This window comes from Vitis vinifera, chromosome 16 (assembly GCF_030704535.1).
Source record: "Vitis vinifera cultivar Pinot Noir 40024 chromosome 16, ASM3070453v1".
In the NCBI taxonomy this organism is placed as follows: Eukaryota; Viridiplantae; Streptophyta; class Magnoliopsida; order Vitales; family Vitaceae; genus Vitis; species Vitis vinifera.
In genome coordinates this window covers 2,378,077-2,395,391 of record NC_081820.1, presented here as the reverse complement: position 1 = coordinate 2,395,391, position 17,315 = coordinate 2,378,077, and the positions used below count along the sequence as shown (strand labels likewise).

At 32.9% G+C, this 17,315-nt stretch overlaps 1 protein-coding gene across 5 annotated transcripts; it reads left to right on the top strand.

Annotated features, from left to right (window-relative positions):
• Window positions 1-2,472: 2,472 nt before the first annotated feature.
• On the top strand, window positions 2,473-15,080 carry LOC100242589 (uncharacterized). Of its 5 annotated transcripts, none has more exons than XM_010663825.3 (9): window positions 2,473-2,584; window positions 4,049-4,160; window positions 4,771-4,851; window positions 10,800-10,848; window positions 11,002-11,098; window positions 12,519-12,571; window positions 12,886-12,948; window positions 14,340-14,634; window positions 14,849-15,080. In XM_010663825.3, the coding sequence occupies exons 2-8, from the start codon at window positions 4,063-4,065 to the stop codon at window positions 14,625-14,627; spliced, it is 729 nt and encodes a 242-aa protein (XP_010662127.1). In that variant the 5' UTR covers window positions 2,473-2,584; window positions 4,049-4,062; the 3' UTR covers window positions 14,628-14,634; window positions 14,849-15,080. The 5 variants fall into 5 exon arrangements, with proteins under 5 accessions (XP_010662127.1, XP_010662126.1, XP_002277184.1 ...); XM_010663824.3 differs by having other exon boundaries at window positions 14,843-15,080; XM_059743446.1 differs by having other exon boundaries at window positions 2,582-2,816; window positions 14,843-15,080.
• The last annotated feature ends 2,235 nt before the right edge of the window (window positions 15,081-17,315 follow it).

Sequence of the window (17,315 nt, the reverse complement as noted above, 5' to 3'; positions counted from 1 at the left end):
ACATATATCCAAACGAAACCTTAATATTTTTCTTAGTAGAAAACACCTTCAAGTATTAAAAAGCATTTCTAAGCGGATTTTAAGACCTTACATTGGCCTTGAAGAAGCCAAAACCTTTTTCCAAGTTTAATAAGATATTTTAAATGCCTTTGGATGCTTTTAATAAAACAAAATTTTGGTTTCAAAAAGATAATAAGTTAAAAGTTGTTTTATGAAAGCTATATGTCCTTGTATGCCTTAGAAAATTTAATTATCATCACATAAGATTATCAACACACAATTTTCAAAAAAGTTAAAGAATTATGATTATTAATTTTCACCTTAAAATAACAAATAGTTAGAGCCCGTTTGACAATAATTTTAGGAAATGCTTTTAATATTTTTAACACTTGAAAATTTTTATCATTCAAGTGTTAGAAAGATTATAAATGTTTTCTAAAATTACTATCAAACGCACTATTAAAATCATTGTTGTTACATCAAAATATCAAGTGAAGAAAATAAAGAAAAAAGACGAAGAAACAACTTAATTGTGTTTTTCAAAAACATAAAAAACAAAAGCAAAACACCACAACAATACTTCTCTTATTCCTCCAAAAAGGGATGATGTTGATGAACTAATTCATTCAAATCCATTTCACAATGACTATTTTCTGAAAATAAGACCAAACGAACATGCCCAAAATTTCTCCATTCCAATTCAACTTAAAAGGAAGAAATAAGCATAAACTTTAGAATATCCAAATTTGTTTAAGAGAAAAACCAATTTGGAGACCACAATAGCCATTGAAGTGTTGTTTCTTCATGCTACATTTGGTTCCTAAAAAGTATTAAGGAAAAAATATGTTAAGGAAAATGATTTTCTCATATTTGGTTATAACTTGAAAAATATGAAAGAAAGTTAATTATAATTAAAATTAGTAAGAAAATTATATATTTGTAAATTATATATTTGTAAATTATTTAATCTTATATCAAATGGTAAAATAGGTCAAATGAATTTGAAGTGATATATAAAAATAATTTATTGATTTTAAATATATTTTTTATTTTTCTTCATTTTTTTCTTTCCCTCAACTTTTCTTCTCTATTTTTTTTTTCCCTTCTATTTTTTTTAAAACTCTCTGAGAACCAAAACATAGCCTTAGAGTCTTCTATCAGACATACACAACGTGGGAGATCCAGAGCTTTAGGATTGGATATCATTTATGCCTTTTTTTTTTTCCTTTCTTTTTTTTCTTTTCTTGCTTGCTAATTACTCCTTGAATGATGGTGTTTAGATCAACTTACCCTCCTAACCACCCAATTTATAACTACCCTACCTTGTCCTTCTTTGACCCTTTTTGCCAAATCTAAGAGGGGACAACTAATATGTTCCATTTATGGAAGAAGGTTCTATGAACTTATATAACTTGTATATTTTTTTTGTTCAATTAATCAAAATTTTAAAGTTGTTTTTGCCGTCATTCATAATTTTAAGAGTATTTTTGTAATAGCTCATAATTTCATGAAAATGGTAATTTATGACAATAGGGGTAATCGTGTAATTACTCATACTAGAGCACCAACTTATTTTCTCACGAAACTTGTATTTGCAACCCTCTAATATAATACTAGGATTGCAACTTCGATGAATTGGTTCGATCCAACCTGAACCCAACCCGAAGTTTGGGCAGGTTTGGGCAATTATTTTCAAAATTCATGTTGGACTTGGGTTAGGTTTTTGCAACCTGAACTTAATTTGGGTTGGGCTCAAGCTAAGGTTTGAATAACCCAAGCTTAACCCCAACCTAATTTAATGTTTTTATAATATTTATGATAAGATATATAATAATATTCATTTTCTTTTTCTATTTCTAAGAAAAAAATATTAAATAATAATATATCATATGTTTTTCATTATTTTTAGAAAATATATAAATTTATATTTATTCTTTCATTGTTATATTGAAATTTTGTCCTATTTGTTATTTAAAATTTCATACAAATACATTAAAATAATATCATAAATAAATTTTGAATTATGCAACCTAACAAACCCAAGTCTAACTTGAACAACCTGAACTCGATCCGAATTTAGAAAAATGAGGTTGAGTTGGGCTTAGGTTGAGTACATTAGGTTAGAGTTCCGGTTGTATTGCGTTTGGATTAATTATTTCTTAATTTAGGTTGGGATTAAATTAGTCATCAATCCGACCAAGTTGCACACCTATATATTACACATGTCTTAAATTTGAGGCTTCTATTTCTTATACTATGTTTAATTTTTATAAAGTTTAAGAAAAAAATGCAAGAGAAATAAAATAAATGGTAAAAATAAAAGGAAAGAATATTGGAAGGAAAATAAAAAATAAATTTGAAATTAATAAATTAATTTTATTTTTTTCTATCTATATGTGTATATATAGTTAAATCATTATGGCTGAATGTTGACATGGCAGCATAATTTCACTAGTGGGTCCCGTAACGCTGACGTGGATGGCACGTGGACATGGTTAAATCAGGAACCACATATGGATCGGGAGCTTGACTATTTCGTTCTGTTTCCCTCAACAATCGATCTCGCCTTTGCTTTCACTCTCTGGTAACTCTTGCTCTCTCTCTAGGGTTTCGAGTTAAACCTCTGTTTGTTTGCTGAGAAAATCGAAACCTAACAAAAAAAAAAAAAAGACCAATAAGGGGAGAAAAATGAAGTATTCTAGTTCTCTTAGCCGTTGCTAGGGCTCAGCTAGCTTCCTAACTGTTCCATCAATTTTCCGTTTTGATTTTTCAGCAACCAAACAGATTCTGCACAAGAAAATCTCAATTGCATACATGTGCTGGTTTTTTCTTCTGCGTTTGTTCTTATCTGTTATTATTAATTCGTCTACAGAGTAAAACTAGGGTTTCGTGCTCTTTGTTTGGTTTCTGAGAAATTGTAAGAAACGGAAATGAAAATTTTGAGAGTCGGATTTTTGGTCCGGGACTTGAGAAATGGCCAGCTTAATTTTTCTTCGACCTTCTTCAGTTTTTTTCAGCATCAAAGGAAAGGGGTCTACCAGTATTTATTTATTTTAATAGAGATAGATTAAGGCGGTTGCATTTGGTTGCTGAGAAAATTCAAAGTTAATAAAAATGGATTATTGGAGTTCTTATAGCTGAGATAAGGTTTGAGTTAGCTTCTGAAAAACTGAGCTTAGGGCTGACTTAGCTTCCAAGATTTAATCTACTGGCCCCTTTTGATTTCTCAGCAACATAAAGTAGGTTTAGAAGAAAATTTGAATTTCTATACATGTGTTGATCTTCATTACATGTTTGTTTGGTAAGGAATTGTTAATTCTTCTACAAAGTAAATTAAGGTTTACCATGCTCCTTTTGGTTGCTGAAAAGATAGAAGGAATGAGAGTGAAAAACCAAGGCCTGAGGTTTTCTGCATTTGGGACAAAGAGAAAATGCTGGCTAGATCTTTCCTTGAGCTTCTTCAATTTTCTCCAGTTCAAAAGAAGTGGTTTGGTTGCATTTTTTTTGTTGTTAAATTTAGGTTATATTGACCATGCTTCTAGCCAATTTGGTGCTGGTTAATGGTCTGTTTCGTTGCAGAGAAAATTGAAAGCTGATAGAAATAAAGTATTGGAGTTCTATAACTAATGTCAGGGCTGAGTCATTTGTTTTTCCCTTTTGCTTTCTCAGCATGCAAAAGACTATGTAGAAGAAAATCTCAATCCTATGGTTACACATGTAGTGATCGATATTGTGTGCTTGTTTTGACTGGTATTACTAATTCATCTAAAAGTAGATTTGGGTCTCTTAAAACTCTCTTTGATTGTTGAGAAAATAAAAGAAAAGAAAGTACAATTTTGGCTTGAAGGACTTCTCATTTTTCATACTTACCTTTTGCAATTCTTTTTTGTTTTACCAATCTTAATATGGTTTGCTTTTTGTCATCAAATTATTTAACCTTATTAATCATCTCATGTTTTGTGGTGGGATTTTTTATTAAATGTTATTCTTTGTTAAACAAAGTAGTGATATCTCTTATCTCTAATGTGTTTTCTAACATCCGATGCAGTTGGAGGCCTTCTGATGGAGATATCAAGTGAAAATCCACAGGATTCAACCATTTCTTCCAGTGATGCTGATCAAAACCATGATAGTGTGGTTCCTGTTCTCTTAAATCATGGGTACATACTACTTTTACTAGATTGTTGATCACTTCATTCTGTAAATGGAAAACAGGAAGGTGAAACAAATTTACTTGGGTATTTTATACATCCCATAAAATTTATTATCATTCGTTTGTTGCAATTTCTTTGTGTAGAAGCGATTTGAATGGTCCCTATTAAATTACCCTTTCATCATATTGAGTAAATGGTCTCTATGTAGTGTAGGCAATTAATTAAGATTGAGGGGTGGTGAGGGGTGGAGTTTTGGGTTTTTTGTTTGGTTCAAAAATAAACTTTCCTTTTCTTTTTATTCTTTTTTCATTCCTTTATTTATTTTTTATTTTTAAATAAGATTAATTGAAAATGCAAGTTAATATTGCTTACCTCTTTTGGCATTGCAGTTGTATGTGACTATACATAGAACTATAAAATGTTATGTTTTGTGACTTCTGATGGTCTTAATGGTCATTACAGTTGATTCTTCTTTTACATTTTGCCTTTTTCTCCTCTCATGTTGTGGTCCTAATGCTTGACTACTATCCATAAAAAAAATACCATATTCACGAGTCTTTAGGGAATTTCTTCATCTTTTTTAATGCATAAAGCTGTGTTGTACTTGATATTTCAGAAGCACAGAATCTGACCAGGACATCCCTGAAGAAGAAGGTAGAGGCATATTGGAAGTCATGGCATCCACCGGAAAGTTTTGGTATGCTTTTATCTTAACATCAAAGTTCCATTAGTTGAGTTGTTTTATAACTTTTTCTTATAAGAAACTGGAGTTTTGTTATAATTAGATGTATTGTTGAGTGGCCATGGCTTAAAAAATGGAAGCAGCACCCATTTCGTCTCTGGATTTTGGTCTATGAATTTACAAAATGTATGGATGTGATGGTAGCACATACACATATCTATCTTCTTTGTTGGTGTTTCTAACCATTTTTATAATCACCATCACCCCAAGAGGAGGAGGAAGGGGATGGTGTTAGGGCCTCTTGTGATGGGGTGGGTGTTGTTGGGATGGCGCACAAATGTTGCTCCCAAAATGTTTCTTTGTAATAGAAAATAAAGAATATAATTAATAAAAATCAACTCACTCAAGGAGGGATGATATATCATTAGCCAAAGAATCCCTTTCAAAAAGGGGATAAGGGATCTAGCTCCCCTCTTCCCCAAAGAATCTAGATTTTGGTCAGTGGATATAGGTCTCCGCCAAAAATCATTCTTAGTTATCATCAGGCAACTACATTTGTTGTAGAAAACTTGGAAAACAACCACTCACTGAATTCCTTTCCCCTACCATGTTCTGAGTTCCTAAACAATGGGCCTCTTTGACCCTTTCAACAAGGTCGAGGATATTGGCTTCAACAACCATCCCAATCCCAATTGATTTGGAGTTTAAATAATTCTCCCCTATGATCTTTGATAAGACCAATAATGCCCATCTAGCTTGGGACGCCTAATGAGTAATATCCTTGAGCTGTTATAAATGTTTTGCTCTTCTTTTTAGGTTGTTCTTTCTTCTTTTTCTTTTTGAAGAAATTTTTTATATTTTGGGACAAAAATTCTCATCCTTTATTGGCACTTAAAACTTCATCAGTAAAATAGTTGGATTTTTAAGTTATATATGTATATATATATTTATATATATATGTATGTATGTATATATATAGATATATCGATGCATGTATGTGCAGTTGGTGCAAGCCTATGAATTGCCCAACAAACAGCTAATCAATCATGCAAAGAACATCCATGGAATGTCTTGATGATCCTTGGTCTCCACAAGTTTAAAAAGAAACAAAAATGCCCTCATAAGATTATGGGAATCCATTTGTACTTATATTTATTATGCATTTTATAAAAGTGTGTGACTTTTTACTTGATCATACCCAAAGGTCAGAGTCCGTCAGACAGTAGAACTCTCATAAAAAACCAGTTTCATGAAACATAGTTTGACCTGTTTATTTTTATAGTTTGTTTGGATATTTTCAAAGTATTCTATGCTCATACTTTACTTGATTGAATTGAGCACATAAATGGTACTGATTTGTTATAAATATATTTCAAAATAGAGGAACCAAAATTCTTTTAAAAGAAATATAAGAGTTACTTGTTACTATTTTTATTTAGTTAGAGTATCACTTGTTGAATATAATGTATGTTTCAACCATATTTTCAAATGATAATTCTTTGCTTCACAAACCTTGTATTATTGTGAAAATATATCTTTATGATTTATATGATTCAGTCATTAAAAGAAACTTACTGCAAAAGCTCTTTAAGCTGCAAGTGCAAAAATAACAATATAAAAGAATGTTTAATGCAATCAGAAGTGAAAATTTAGTATCATTCCATCCATAAATGTACAAGAATGACATGCACACACACACACTCATATATATGTGTGTGTGTGTGTGTGTGTGTGTGTGCACGTGTGTGCATACGTACGTATGCATGAATTATGCATATTTATGGAGTGAAACCATATTAAAAGATGTAGAGTCTAAGGAGGACTAAGTATCCTTTGAGAGAAAAGCAAAAGAAAAAAAGAAAAGAAGAAAAGATGAGTAAGAAGCCACAAAAATCAATATGCAACCTCCGTAGGAGGGCTAAAACTAGCCACGGAATAACTGATCGAAGGATCTATCCATGCTTTGTACTTGAAAAAGTGGTTCAATATTTCATGAAATGATCATAATGTTAAGATCTGCCACTAGTGGGAGAGCTGAGAGAAGTTAGTCGTGTCCTCATCCACAGCCACCAGCCCTCCACAGCTGTCCCCCAATTTTCTGAACACTTCCTGATTCCAGAAATTGAGAGGGAGCCCCACCGCCCTCACCCAACAAAGGTTTTTATGAACTCCATGACGAAAACAACCTGCTTCTGGACCCCATCTTTCTAACTGAAAATGTTTGTCATGAACACGTCGGTTTCCTCTTCGCAACACTCTTTCTGCTTCTTCTGCTAACTCAAATTCTGCAAGAAAATAAGTGCCTCCCAAATATGAAAACCTCACTCCCCCTTTCAAGTTCCATAAGCTCCTTCCCCATAACTTTAAACAATCTAGATTGGGACATTGCTTATCCTCTGTTTCCCATCTTCCCACAAGACAACGCCCTAATTGCTCGTCTCTACCTTTTAATGCTCTGCCCCCTAGCTGAATCCACACTGCATCCCCTATTCTTCCCGCCTTTGCCTTTGCTACTTCAACAAATGAACGCGTATTCTCCTCCCCCTTCTTCTTTTCTTCGACTCTCCTTCCTTCCTTTGCTCCTACCAGACCAACACCCGCCTTATTTTCAGCTAGCAGATGAATACCTAAAGAACGAAGCTTTTCAGCTATCAAAACCCATCCCCCAATAAGCCCTCTGCCTTCTGGAAACACCAAACTGAATCTTTTCGCTTCCAGATCACGAACAGAACAGAGGATGAACCTTCCCGCCCCATTAGCACGCAATTCTAATCTGAATTTCCTCCCCTCCTCTTCCCAAGTTTTGATAACTTTCCCGAACTTATCCTCCCTGCAGCAAGCCTCCACTCCCCCAAGTAAACACCTTAACCCAAACTCTCCGAACCTAATCCAATTGGAGAAACCTTTACTTCTCTCCATTATGATCCCACGAAGCTTCCCCCCTGAAGGATTAATCAAAATCTCAAAGGATTTTGATTCCACCACAAAACAGCATCTACCTCCTCCAACACCTCCAACACCTCCATCACCTACTCTCTCCATTTTTTCTAATATTCGATAGATCAAGGAAGGATGAGATGTCCTCTAACCTACACAATACAAATAGGCACACCCAATGGTCATTAACACTGAATTACCTATCAAAAAAAAAAAAAAAAATGGTCACTAACACTGAATAAAAGCCTTAAAGACCGTTTCAATCCTATGGACAAGAAAGTAGGATGGAATTCTAAGCAAACAATGCCAACATAGTGGCTTATTGCTTTACCAAACTATTCTCCATCTAGTTAGCCAACTTGGTTTCCAAGTAAAGGAATAACCAAGACCTTTGTAGAGATCCAAAATCATATCTTCATGGTCCTCTTCTACCTCAGGAGATCCAACAGTACATAGTAGCTGAGCCCTCCTCCCCAAAAAGGCAATTAACGCCTAATAATGTTTCTTTCTTTTTGCCTAGCTTCTTGGGCATTGTTTGTATGCTTCGTGTGTACTTTTTTCGTCGCTTCTAAGCATTTCTGATACAAGCTCTTATTTACCTATTAAAAAAAAAAAAAAACACACCCAATAAAGTTTCTTCTTCGATCTCTCCAATAAAGCAAGGAGCTCAAGCCTACCGCAATTGGCTTAAAGTCGGCTTTAACCAGACAACTTTTATGGTCTTTGAGTGGTACACCAATCCCCATTTGCCTTTGATTATCTAAGGAACATCCATCAAAATTAAGCTCAAGTTCCTAATAGAAAGGGCACCTAAGCAGTTTTGATCACCTCAATCCTATAATACTGCTAGTCCCTTTCCAATATAGTAAGATCATACTAACAAGGACACTTGAGAACTTTTTTGTTATTGCTACCCAAATTGATGTGTGATAAGGCATCCTATGAAATTTCTGGTCTTAGACTAAGCTGTTTATAGATGATGGGTCATTATCTTTAATCAATTTCTTTGATTGATCGGGCTCTGGGTGAAGGCTATATATCAATTAACCTCATGCTTAGTCCTAAGATGGCTTCAAACCATATGAGCAACCAACATAAGTTGCTCATTTGATCTTGAAGCAGTTTGGGGTGGAGTGGAAGAGCAGTTTCGAAAAAAGCTTTCAATGTGGAAAATAGAATTTATCTCAAAAGGGGGGAAGTTAACTTTGACACGAAGCACATTATCCAATTTGCCTATCTATTTTATGTCCTTTTTCAGCATCTCGAATAAAGTTAGATTGAGGCTGAAGAAGATTCAAAGAGATTTCCTATGGGGAGGTAAGGCTTTAAAGAAAAAACCACATCTAGTGAAGAGCTTGATTGTTTGCATAGATGAGAGGAAAAGGGTGGGTTTTGGGTGTTAGATGCCTCACTTTGCTTAGTAAACCCCTACTTTGCAAGTGGAGGTCGCGTTATGCTTCTTAAAGGGAAGCGCTCTAGGAAGTTTTAAGTGGTAAATATAGAGAGCTAGAAAGGGGTTGGACCTTTTGTGAAGTGAGAGATACATAAGGAGGTTGCGTTACAAAAAGAATAGAGCTTTTGTGGGTAATGGGAGGAGGGTGAAGTTTTTGGAAGGACAAGTAGTGTGGTGAGGCGAGGAGCCTTTGTGTGTTTCATTCCTATCATCATATGCCTTAGACGTTTAGAAAGAGGCATGGATGGTAGACTTATGGGACCAAACTTGTGAAGGGGGCCATTGGAATCCCTGTTTGTCCAACCATTTGAATGATTATTAAGGGAAGTCAGCAAATAAGAAAAGTGAGGATAGGATGGTTTAGATGGATTCCTGTAATGGAGGATTCTTCCTCAAAGCCTTTTATGTTGTCTTAGAGCCAAGTTGTTCAATTCCTTTTACATTGGGAATAATTTGGAGTTCCTAGTTCCATCTTACGCTCTTTTTTGCTTAGGAGGCTAGTTAGTTAAGGTGTTGACCTTAGATCAGGTTTAAAGAAGAGGATAGTGGATGGTTTGCAGATGCTTTCTTTGCATATGCAAGGAAGAATCCATGATCACATCCTCTTTCATTGTGTCAAGCCAAGGGTTTTATGGTAGTTGTTCTCTTTGTTGGGTGTTTCCTAGGTTAATTCTTGTATGGTCAAAGAGAAGACCCTCTTAGGTTGGCATGACTAGTGGAGATTGTCCCCTTATGTAGGTTTTGGACAACATGGGAAAAAAAAGAAAAAGAAAAAAGGGAATTGAAGGTCATTTAAAAATGAGAAGTGATCAAAGCCTCAGAGGCACTTTTCTTGGCAATATCTTCTTGTGGATTAAATTTTTTTTTTTTTTGATAAGTCAATATCTTCTTGTGGATTAAACTGTGTATAGTAAAAAAGTTGTCTTTAATTGATTTTGTTGATTGATTGAGTTTTTTGCTAGGGGAGTAATTTTTTGTGTTCCCTATTTTTTGGCCACATCTTTGACATCCATTGCATACATCCTTGGCACTTTCTATATAATATTCTTACTTTGTTTGCCTATCAAAAAAAAAAAAAAAGAAAAAAAAAAGAAAAAAGAAAAAAAAGAGGGACTCGTAATAAAGAAAAGAAAGGATCTAACAAACTACAAGGGTACTCTTTTGATGCTAAACTTCTTAATTCTCATGAGCCTCACTGCTCTAGTTTAGGTTTCCAAAGAAATAATTTTTCCTCTGACCAATTAGGAACTATGCCTTTTCTTCTATTTTGATAATAACAAATATATGACATAGAAGTGTTAAAGCTTTGTTAGTTCTGTTACATTTATCTCAAGCTGATAACTGGTTATAATACCAGTTTATATTCATACATAGCCCAGTGGATGACTGCATGATATATGTAGGTTATCCCTGACCCTCTGTGTGTGTGTGTGTGTGTGTGTGTGGGTATGGTGGTGGTGTTCAACTTTTGTGTACTGATGTGAAAATGTGAAAGTCAATTTACTAATACTAGTCAGAGATGTAATTACTTGCTGTGCATCAAGGTTGTCATGTTGCATCTGTTGTATTTCAGGCATGATTGGGACAAACTGAAGAATTTGCTATCCTTCCAGTTGAAGCAGGTATGGGGAGGTATGCCAATGTGCAGGTCTTTGATTACTTAATAATAGTCATTTCTGCTTTTCTCCTTTTCTGAAAGTGGTGCATGGTTGCATCTCATGTCTATATGTCCTACTTATTATCCTTACATTGCTCTCCTAAATTTTATCTTGAAGGTCCTGTCAGAGTATCCAGAGGCAAAAATGACTACTGATGAACAAAATTCATCATTAGGAGAGACCTACCTGGATTTGGTGAAAAGGTTGGATGAAGGTATCCCCAGATCATGTTCTTTGCTTGATTCTTTTAGCTTTGTCTAACACAATATCCATTATTGCTGGATGAAAGACTATATATATGAACTTAAAAATTTAATGCAAGCCATTAGTCAAAACTGAGAATCTCAAAGTAGATAAGCAGAATTTCATCCGAGTAATCCATCTTTGACCAAAACCCATATTTTCCAATTGATTCCTTTGCCTCAAACATATAGAACACTAGGAGAAACAAGAAATTGTGCCATTAATCAAAACTGAGAATCTCAAATTAGATGTGCAGAATTTGCTCCAGGTAATCCAATTAAAACCCATGTTTTCCAACAAAGAAACAATAAGTGTCAATAAACATGCCCATAGGCGTTTTATAGCCAATTTGAGAGGCAATCCCCGCCTGGAACATTTTTAATCTAGAATCAATAGCCCCATTTGCGATTAAGAGCTGCATCAAGAATTTGCCCATCCTTAACGAGTATAGTATGGAAATTTGAAACAAGTTCTGAGGTTTAGCCCCTCAATGCCAGGTCTTCCCCCTCAATGCCAGTCTTCAAACCCTTTGGTATTCATTGGAAAAAGAAGTCATCCCCTTCTTTATGTTCTTGGCCTCAGAAAACCAAATACCTTAGATCATGATCCTGCTGAGATGATCTGTTTTCCTATGGGCAGTTGCAACTTTATGAAAAAAATTTGTTGTTCCTATTGCCAGCCTTAAGGCCTTGTGGCCTTAGATTTCTGCCTCTAATGAAGACCCTTGAAGTCTGCAACTTTTTGATGTTCCTATAAAGCTAACTCTTAAAACCTGCCTCTATATCAGAGAGTGTCCCATCTTATTTCTTCAAATCACCACTTCATCAGCTCTATGTTTCATGCTCAACAGACCACCACATTACTAGCCACATCTGCATTCCGTTTTTTCAGGTTTATCTCCAAGACCTTCAAGTTATCAGCTAAAAATGAAACTTGGCCCCTTTAAAATGATAGTTATTCCACCAGCATCTGATCAAAGCGCTGAAACCTTCCTCCTTGAGGCACATGTTTTCAAACCTAAAGGAAGATATTCCAAATCTCAACCCATCATTAACCTCAACCCATCATTAACAATAAAAATATGAAAATGATCTGGCATTGGTCTAGAGGTGCCCAAGTTGGTGATATGAAGGCCACGTGGCCAAGTATTTCCAGTAGTTCTAGCTGATTGGTTACAAAGAGTTGCATTTGATGGAGCCCAAATAATTCCTTTAGTTAGAATGGTGGTCATTATGGGAGTGTCACACAGGTCTAATATGAAGGTTTGTGGTGTGAACCCAAGTAATTCACCAGTTGTAGAGTTTTGCTGATTTTGAGAACTTATGAAGATGTCTCCTTTCATCCAGTTCTTTTTTGTGAAAGTCCTCACATTAAATTATTCTGCTTTGCAGTTCTTCTTAGCTTTATTGAAGGACCTCCATTTACCTTGCAGAGGCTTTGTGAGGTGACTACAAACTTTGTTCTCTTTTTTTGGGGCCACTACGCCTTGGGTTGTCCTAGCATTACTCTTCAGGACAATGGCATTTATCTCACAGTTGATTCTTAGCACTTCTGAATTTTCTCTAATTTGGATTTCTTCTTTTGAATCCCTTTCCCGAATGTTCTCCTCTTGGAAGAGGGCATAATGGGTCACTCAATTTATGCATCTCTTGTAACTTCAGATTTACATAGCATGATAGCATCATCCCATACAATATATACATTGAATGCATGCATGTAAAATTGCTGCCTGTCTTATTTAAAATTTATATCATGCAGATCATATTGGATGCACAAAGCATTTATCCGTATCTTTCAAAGCTTGCTCTAGCACTAGAAAAGGTATGCCGGCGACCATCTACAGTGGCATAGTATTTATATATTTCCTTTTGAATTGTTGGATCATTGTCCTTGTAGAATTTGAGCTTTAAATTATCTGAGGCAGAGATTAGATGAGTCTCTCAAAAATAATTCCATCATCTTCAATGCTGAGGAATCAAATAAACTGTTTTGTGCCATTGCTCTTGCACTGGCTCTTATTTCATCATCTTTAAATTATCCGAGCAATCTTCTTATTCCAAAAAATTTAATATTTGCTCAAGCCCCAAACCAGACTACAGAGAGTCAAAATAGTACACTTCTTGGTTCACGGGAACCAATGTTTCTAAATTATTAACTCTCTTAATTAACTGACCCCCCATCTTTTGCTGCCTATTTCTTGATAGGAAAAGTATGTTATACAACAAGATTTCTGCTCTTTGAAATCCCTCCCATTAAAAATCATAAATTATTAACTCTCTTATGTAACTGACCCCCATCTTTTGCTGCCCATTTCTTTGATAGGAAAGGTATATTCTACAATGGGATTTATGCTCTTTGAAATCCCTGCCATAAAAAATCAACGATCATAACATAAACCAACCCATACATGCCATACTCATGAACCTTTAGCATTCAGAGGAAAAGATGGCTCTATAGCAAAATTTTCTTCATTCTTGAGCTTGGTGGTTAACTTGGAAGTTTCATGTCTTGGATCCAGGAGAGCTCTTTATTAAGAATGATTCTGTAGGTTGTTGAATATTATATTTTGGTTTTTCTAAACCTTTTTATGGATTCTTCAATTAAAAAGAATAATTTATTTGTGAAAAAGCTCAATAAATTTTTATTTACTATGGTTTCATGGATATGTTGGTCCATCATCATGTTTGGGATTTGGTTTTCAGCTTGCTTTTTTACTCCAAATGGTATCCACTCTGAGGCCACCTTCTCAGTGATGGGAATTGTTCCTATTTCCTATTGACTTTTCACATGGGCATCTAGGATTATTAATTTCCATTTTTTTACATGTTACAAGATATCCATCAAAGTTTCTTGATGAGTTTCTCTTCGTTTTGAAAAACTTTGATATTTATTTCTTGTCTGAATCAAACCTTATTATATTAGAAGGAACAATCATATAGGAGGAATTGGGTTCATCCTGAGGATAAAACTGAATGGCAAAGGCAGGGAGGAGGATTCCATGTTAATGAATTCCAAAACATCAAACACATTGGAGAAATTTGAAAATGGTGGAATTATGAGTGGCTCCACATTTTACTACTACTAGGTTTAATGACTTAAAAATCGTCTACTTACGAAGTGCAACTCCTAATGAAAGTTTATTTGCTCTTTTATTTTAAATTCAGTTATGACACTCGACTCTGACATAAGTTTTACTTTTTTACTTTTTCTAGAATTTGTTGGTGACATCGACTTTGGCCATCTGCACCGACCCATATCCAACAACACTGGTGCAAAAACCAGATGAACCACCAGAGAAAGGAAGCGAAGAACCAGTGCAGCACCATGATTCGGTTCAAAATGGGGTTGAAGCTGAACCAACGCAAGGAGACAAAGATGAAATAATGACTGAGGTGGAGGAGGCAGACATTGAAGAAGACATGACCATCGACATGGAAGCCCTTGAAGAAATAGTTGTTGGATCATCAGAAACAAATTCCACACCCCCCACCAATTCTTAACCTTCCGGTGAGTCCTTTCTCCATCACTTCACTTCTACAACACACTTAAAGCCCATACAATTTCCTCTTATAGTGAGAAATACACAGCCTCCTTATGTTGTCAGTTTCTGATCATGGAAACCACAGATCGTTTCCATAGATAAGTCCTATTTATATTGCTTGGATACTCTTATCTATAACACTGCCAATGGTGAGGTATCTTAAGTTGAAATCAGTGTTAGGTCTTGACGACTCGACTTCGTCTGCTGAGAAGATGGGGAAGAAGAAGATGAAGAAGAAGAAGAAGGAAGAGGAAATTCTGAATAAGGTAAGGGAATTTAAAATCCAGTGGATGATGGGATTGTTGTTCTTGTATTGTATTTTAATACCAGTACATGGGTGCATGTTTCCTTACATACCGTGAAGAACTTGTTGGCTTCTGGTTTGAGAATATAGTTTGTGGAGGGGTTCTTAGATTGTTTCCAAATTATATATATATATATATATATATATATATATATATATATAATATTTTAATCTAAAAATAGTTTGCTATAATTAAGTGGTGTTTTGGATATATTTCTTATTTTTCATTTTTACAAATAAAGATAATAGTAACTTCTATAGTATATTTTATACAAAAAAAGTATGGATTTATTTTATATTTTTTAAATTTGAGATAGTAATATTTTTAATATCATAATTTTTTACCAGGTTTTCAAAGTTATTATTTTTTTTAAAGGTAAATTTTAAAGAGCTTTGGTATTTTATATAGAAATTATTTTTATTTTCTATTTTTTATTATGATAATAAATTATGATATTTTAGGATATTTGAAGAAATGTAAATTATTTTTTTTCAAATTAAAATTAAAAGAAATATAATAATTAATTTTATAATTATTTTTAATATTTAGAAGTAAATATATTTAACACTTTTAAGTATTCAGATATTAAAAAAAAAATCAAATTTAATACTTAGGAATATTCTAATATGAATAAGAAATAAATGTCCTATACACAAGTGACATTTGACTCTAGTAATATTATAGCCAATTTCAGATTTATTCAAGTTTCAAGCAAAAAAAAAAAAAAAAAGGCTCTTTGGGTTTGGAAAATGAAATATAAAGAAAATTACTTAAGTATTATTCGGTTACGCTTCGAGTTTTTAAATTCTTATATAAGAAGTATGACACAGATTGTTTTAGACGGTTTCTTGGTTCCATTTTCAAAGAAAATAGAAATCATAGACGAAATTCTTGAGTTCAAAAAATATTCAAAATATTAATTTAATATTTTCAAAATTTTTTGAAGAAATGAAAAAAGGAATAAAATACTATGTTATAGAAAAGCCCTCGTGGAACCATGATACAATAGGAATGCGGAAATTATAAATAAGAAAGGAATATTAATATGAATAAAATATTATTTTAAAAGTATGATATAAATATTATTTTCGTTTATTAGACTATGAATTATTATAATTATACATATTTTTGTATTATAATAACTTGTTTGATTAATTATATGAATATATATATATATATATATATGGGGAAATCATATAACAATACATTAACTAACAAAAATATGAGATTTTAAAACTTTACTTTTTGTTTTTTAATTTTAGTGTAAAATGGGAAAAAATATTGTCTATTCATGCACTCTAATACTTTTGAGGGTAATTGTGAATGAATTTAAAAACACTATAAGAGTGCATGAATAGATATTTTTTTATTTTTTTATTTTGCACTAAAATTAAAAAACAAAAAACAAAGTTCTAAAATCTCTTTCTACTTTTCTAGTTGATGTATGATTACATGATTTTTCCAAAAAAAAAAAGTGGGGAATGTGGCAAATGGTAAGTGAGATATATTAATGTGAGAGAAATAATAAAAATAAATTACACATGTATTTGTTAATAAGTGGTATTAAATTGGTATATATTTTGTCTTTTACTTTTAAGGGTAATTGTGGAACGAATTTGAAAGCACTATTAGAGTGTATGAATAGATAATATTTTTTTTCTCATTTTACACTAAAATTAAAAAATCAAAATCAAAATTTTAAAATCTCATATATTTTTTTTAATTAATGTATGATTGCATGATTTTCCCAATATATATACTCTTTTTATTTTAGTGAAAACTCAAAACTAAATAAGATTCTACAAATTTAATTTTTAAAAAAATAGATTTTAAGAAAAAAAAAATGAAACCTGTTAGAAAATAAAAATTATATTTTATTTGTACGTTGTGCTTACAAACTACTTTCAAAATTTATCAAAATCATACTTTTTTCTATTGCTTTGTGCTTTTCCAAATGGATACCTAGATTATGATTTTAAAATTTTTATTTTTCATACAAAAGGTACAGTGGAAATATATGATAAAAAGGTATATTGAACTTTAGGGTATGCTTGACGACGTTTTCTATAACAGTTTTTTGTTTCTCAAAACAAAAAATAAGGAAATCATATTTAATAACCAAAACTTGTTTTTTGTTTTCTATTCTTAGAAACAAAAAACAAGTTGTTTTCAAAAAATATCTTTTAATTATTTTCAATTGTTTTCACTTATTTTCAAAAAATTGTTTTAAAAAATAATTATAGAAACATATAAAATAACTAAAAATAAAACAATACGTATAAAAATCATTTATAAAACATATTTAAAAATATTAAAAATATTTCAAGAAAATTTAACGGATT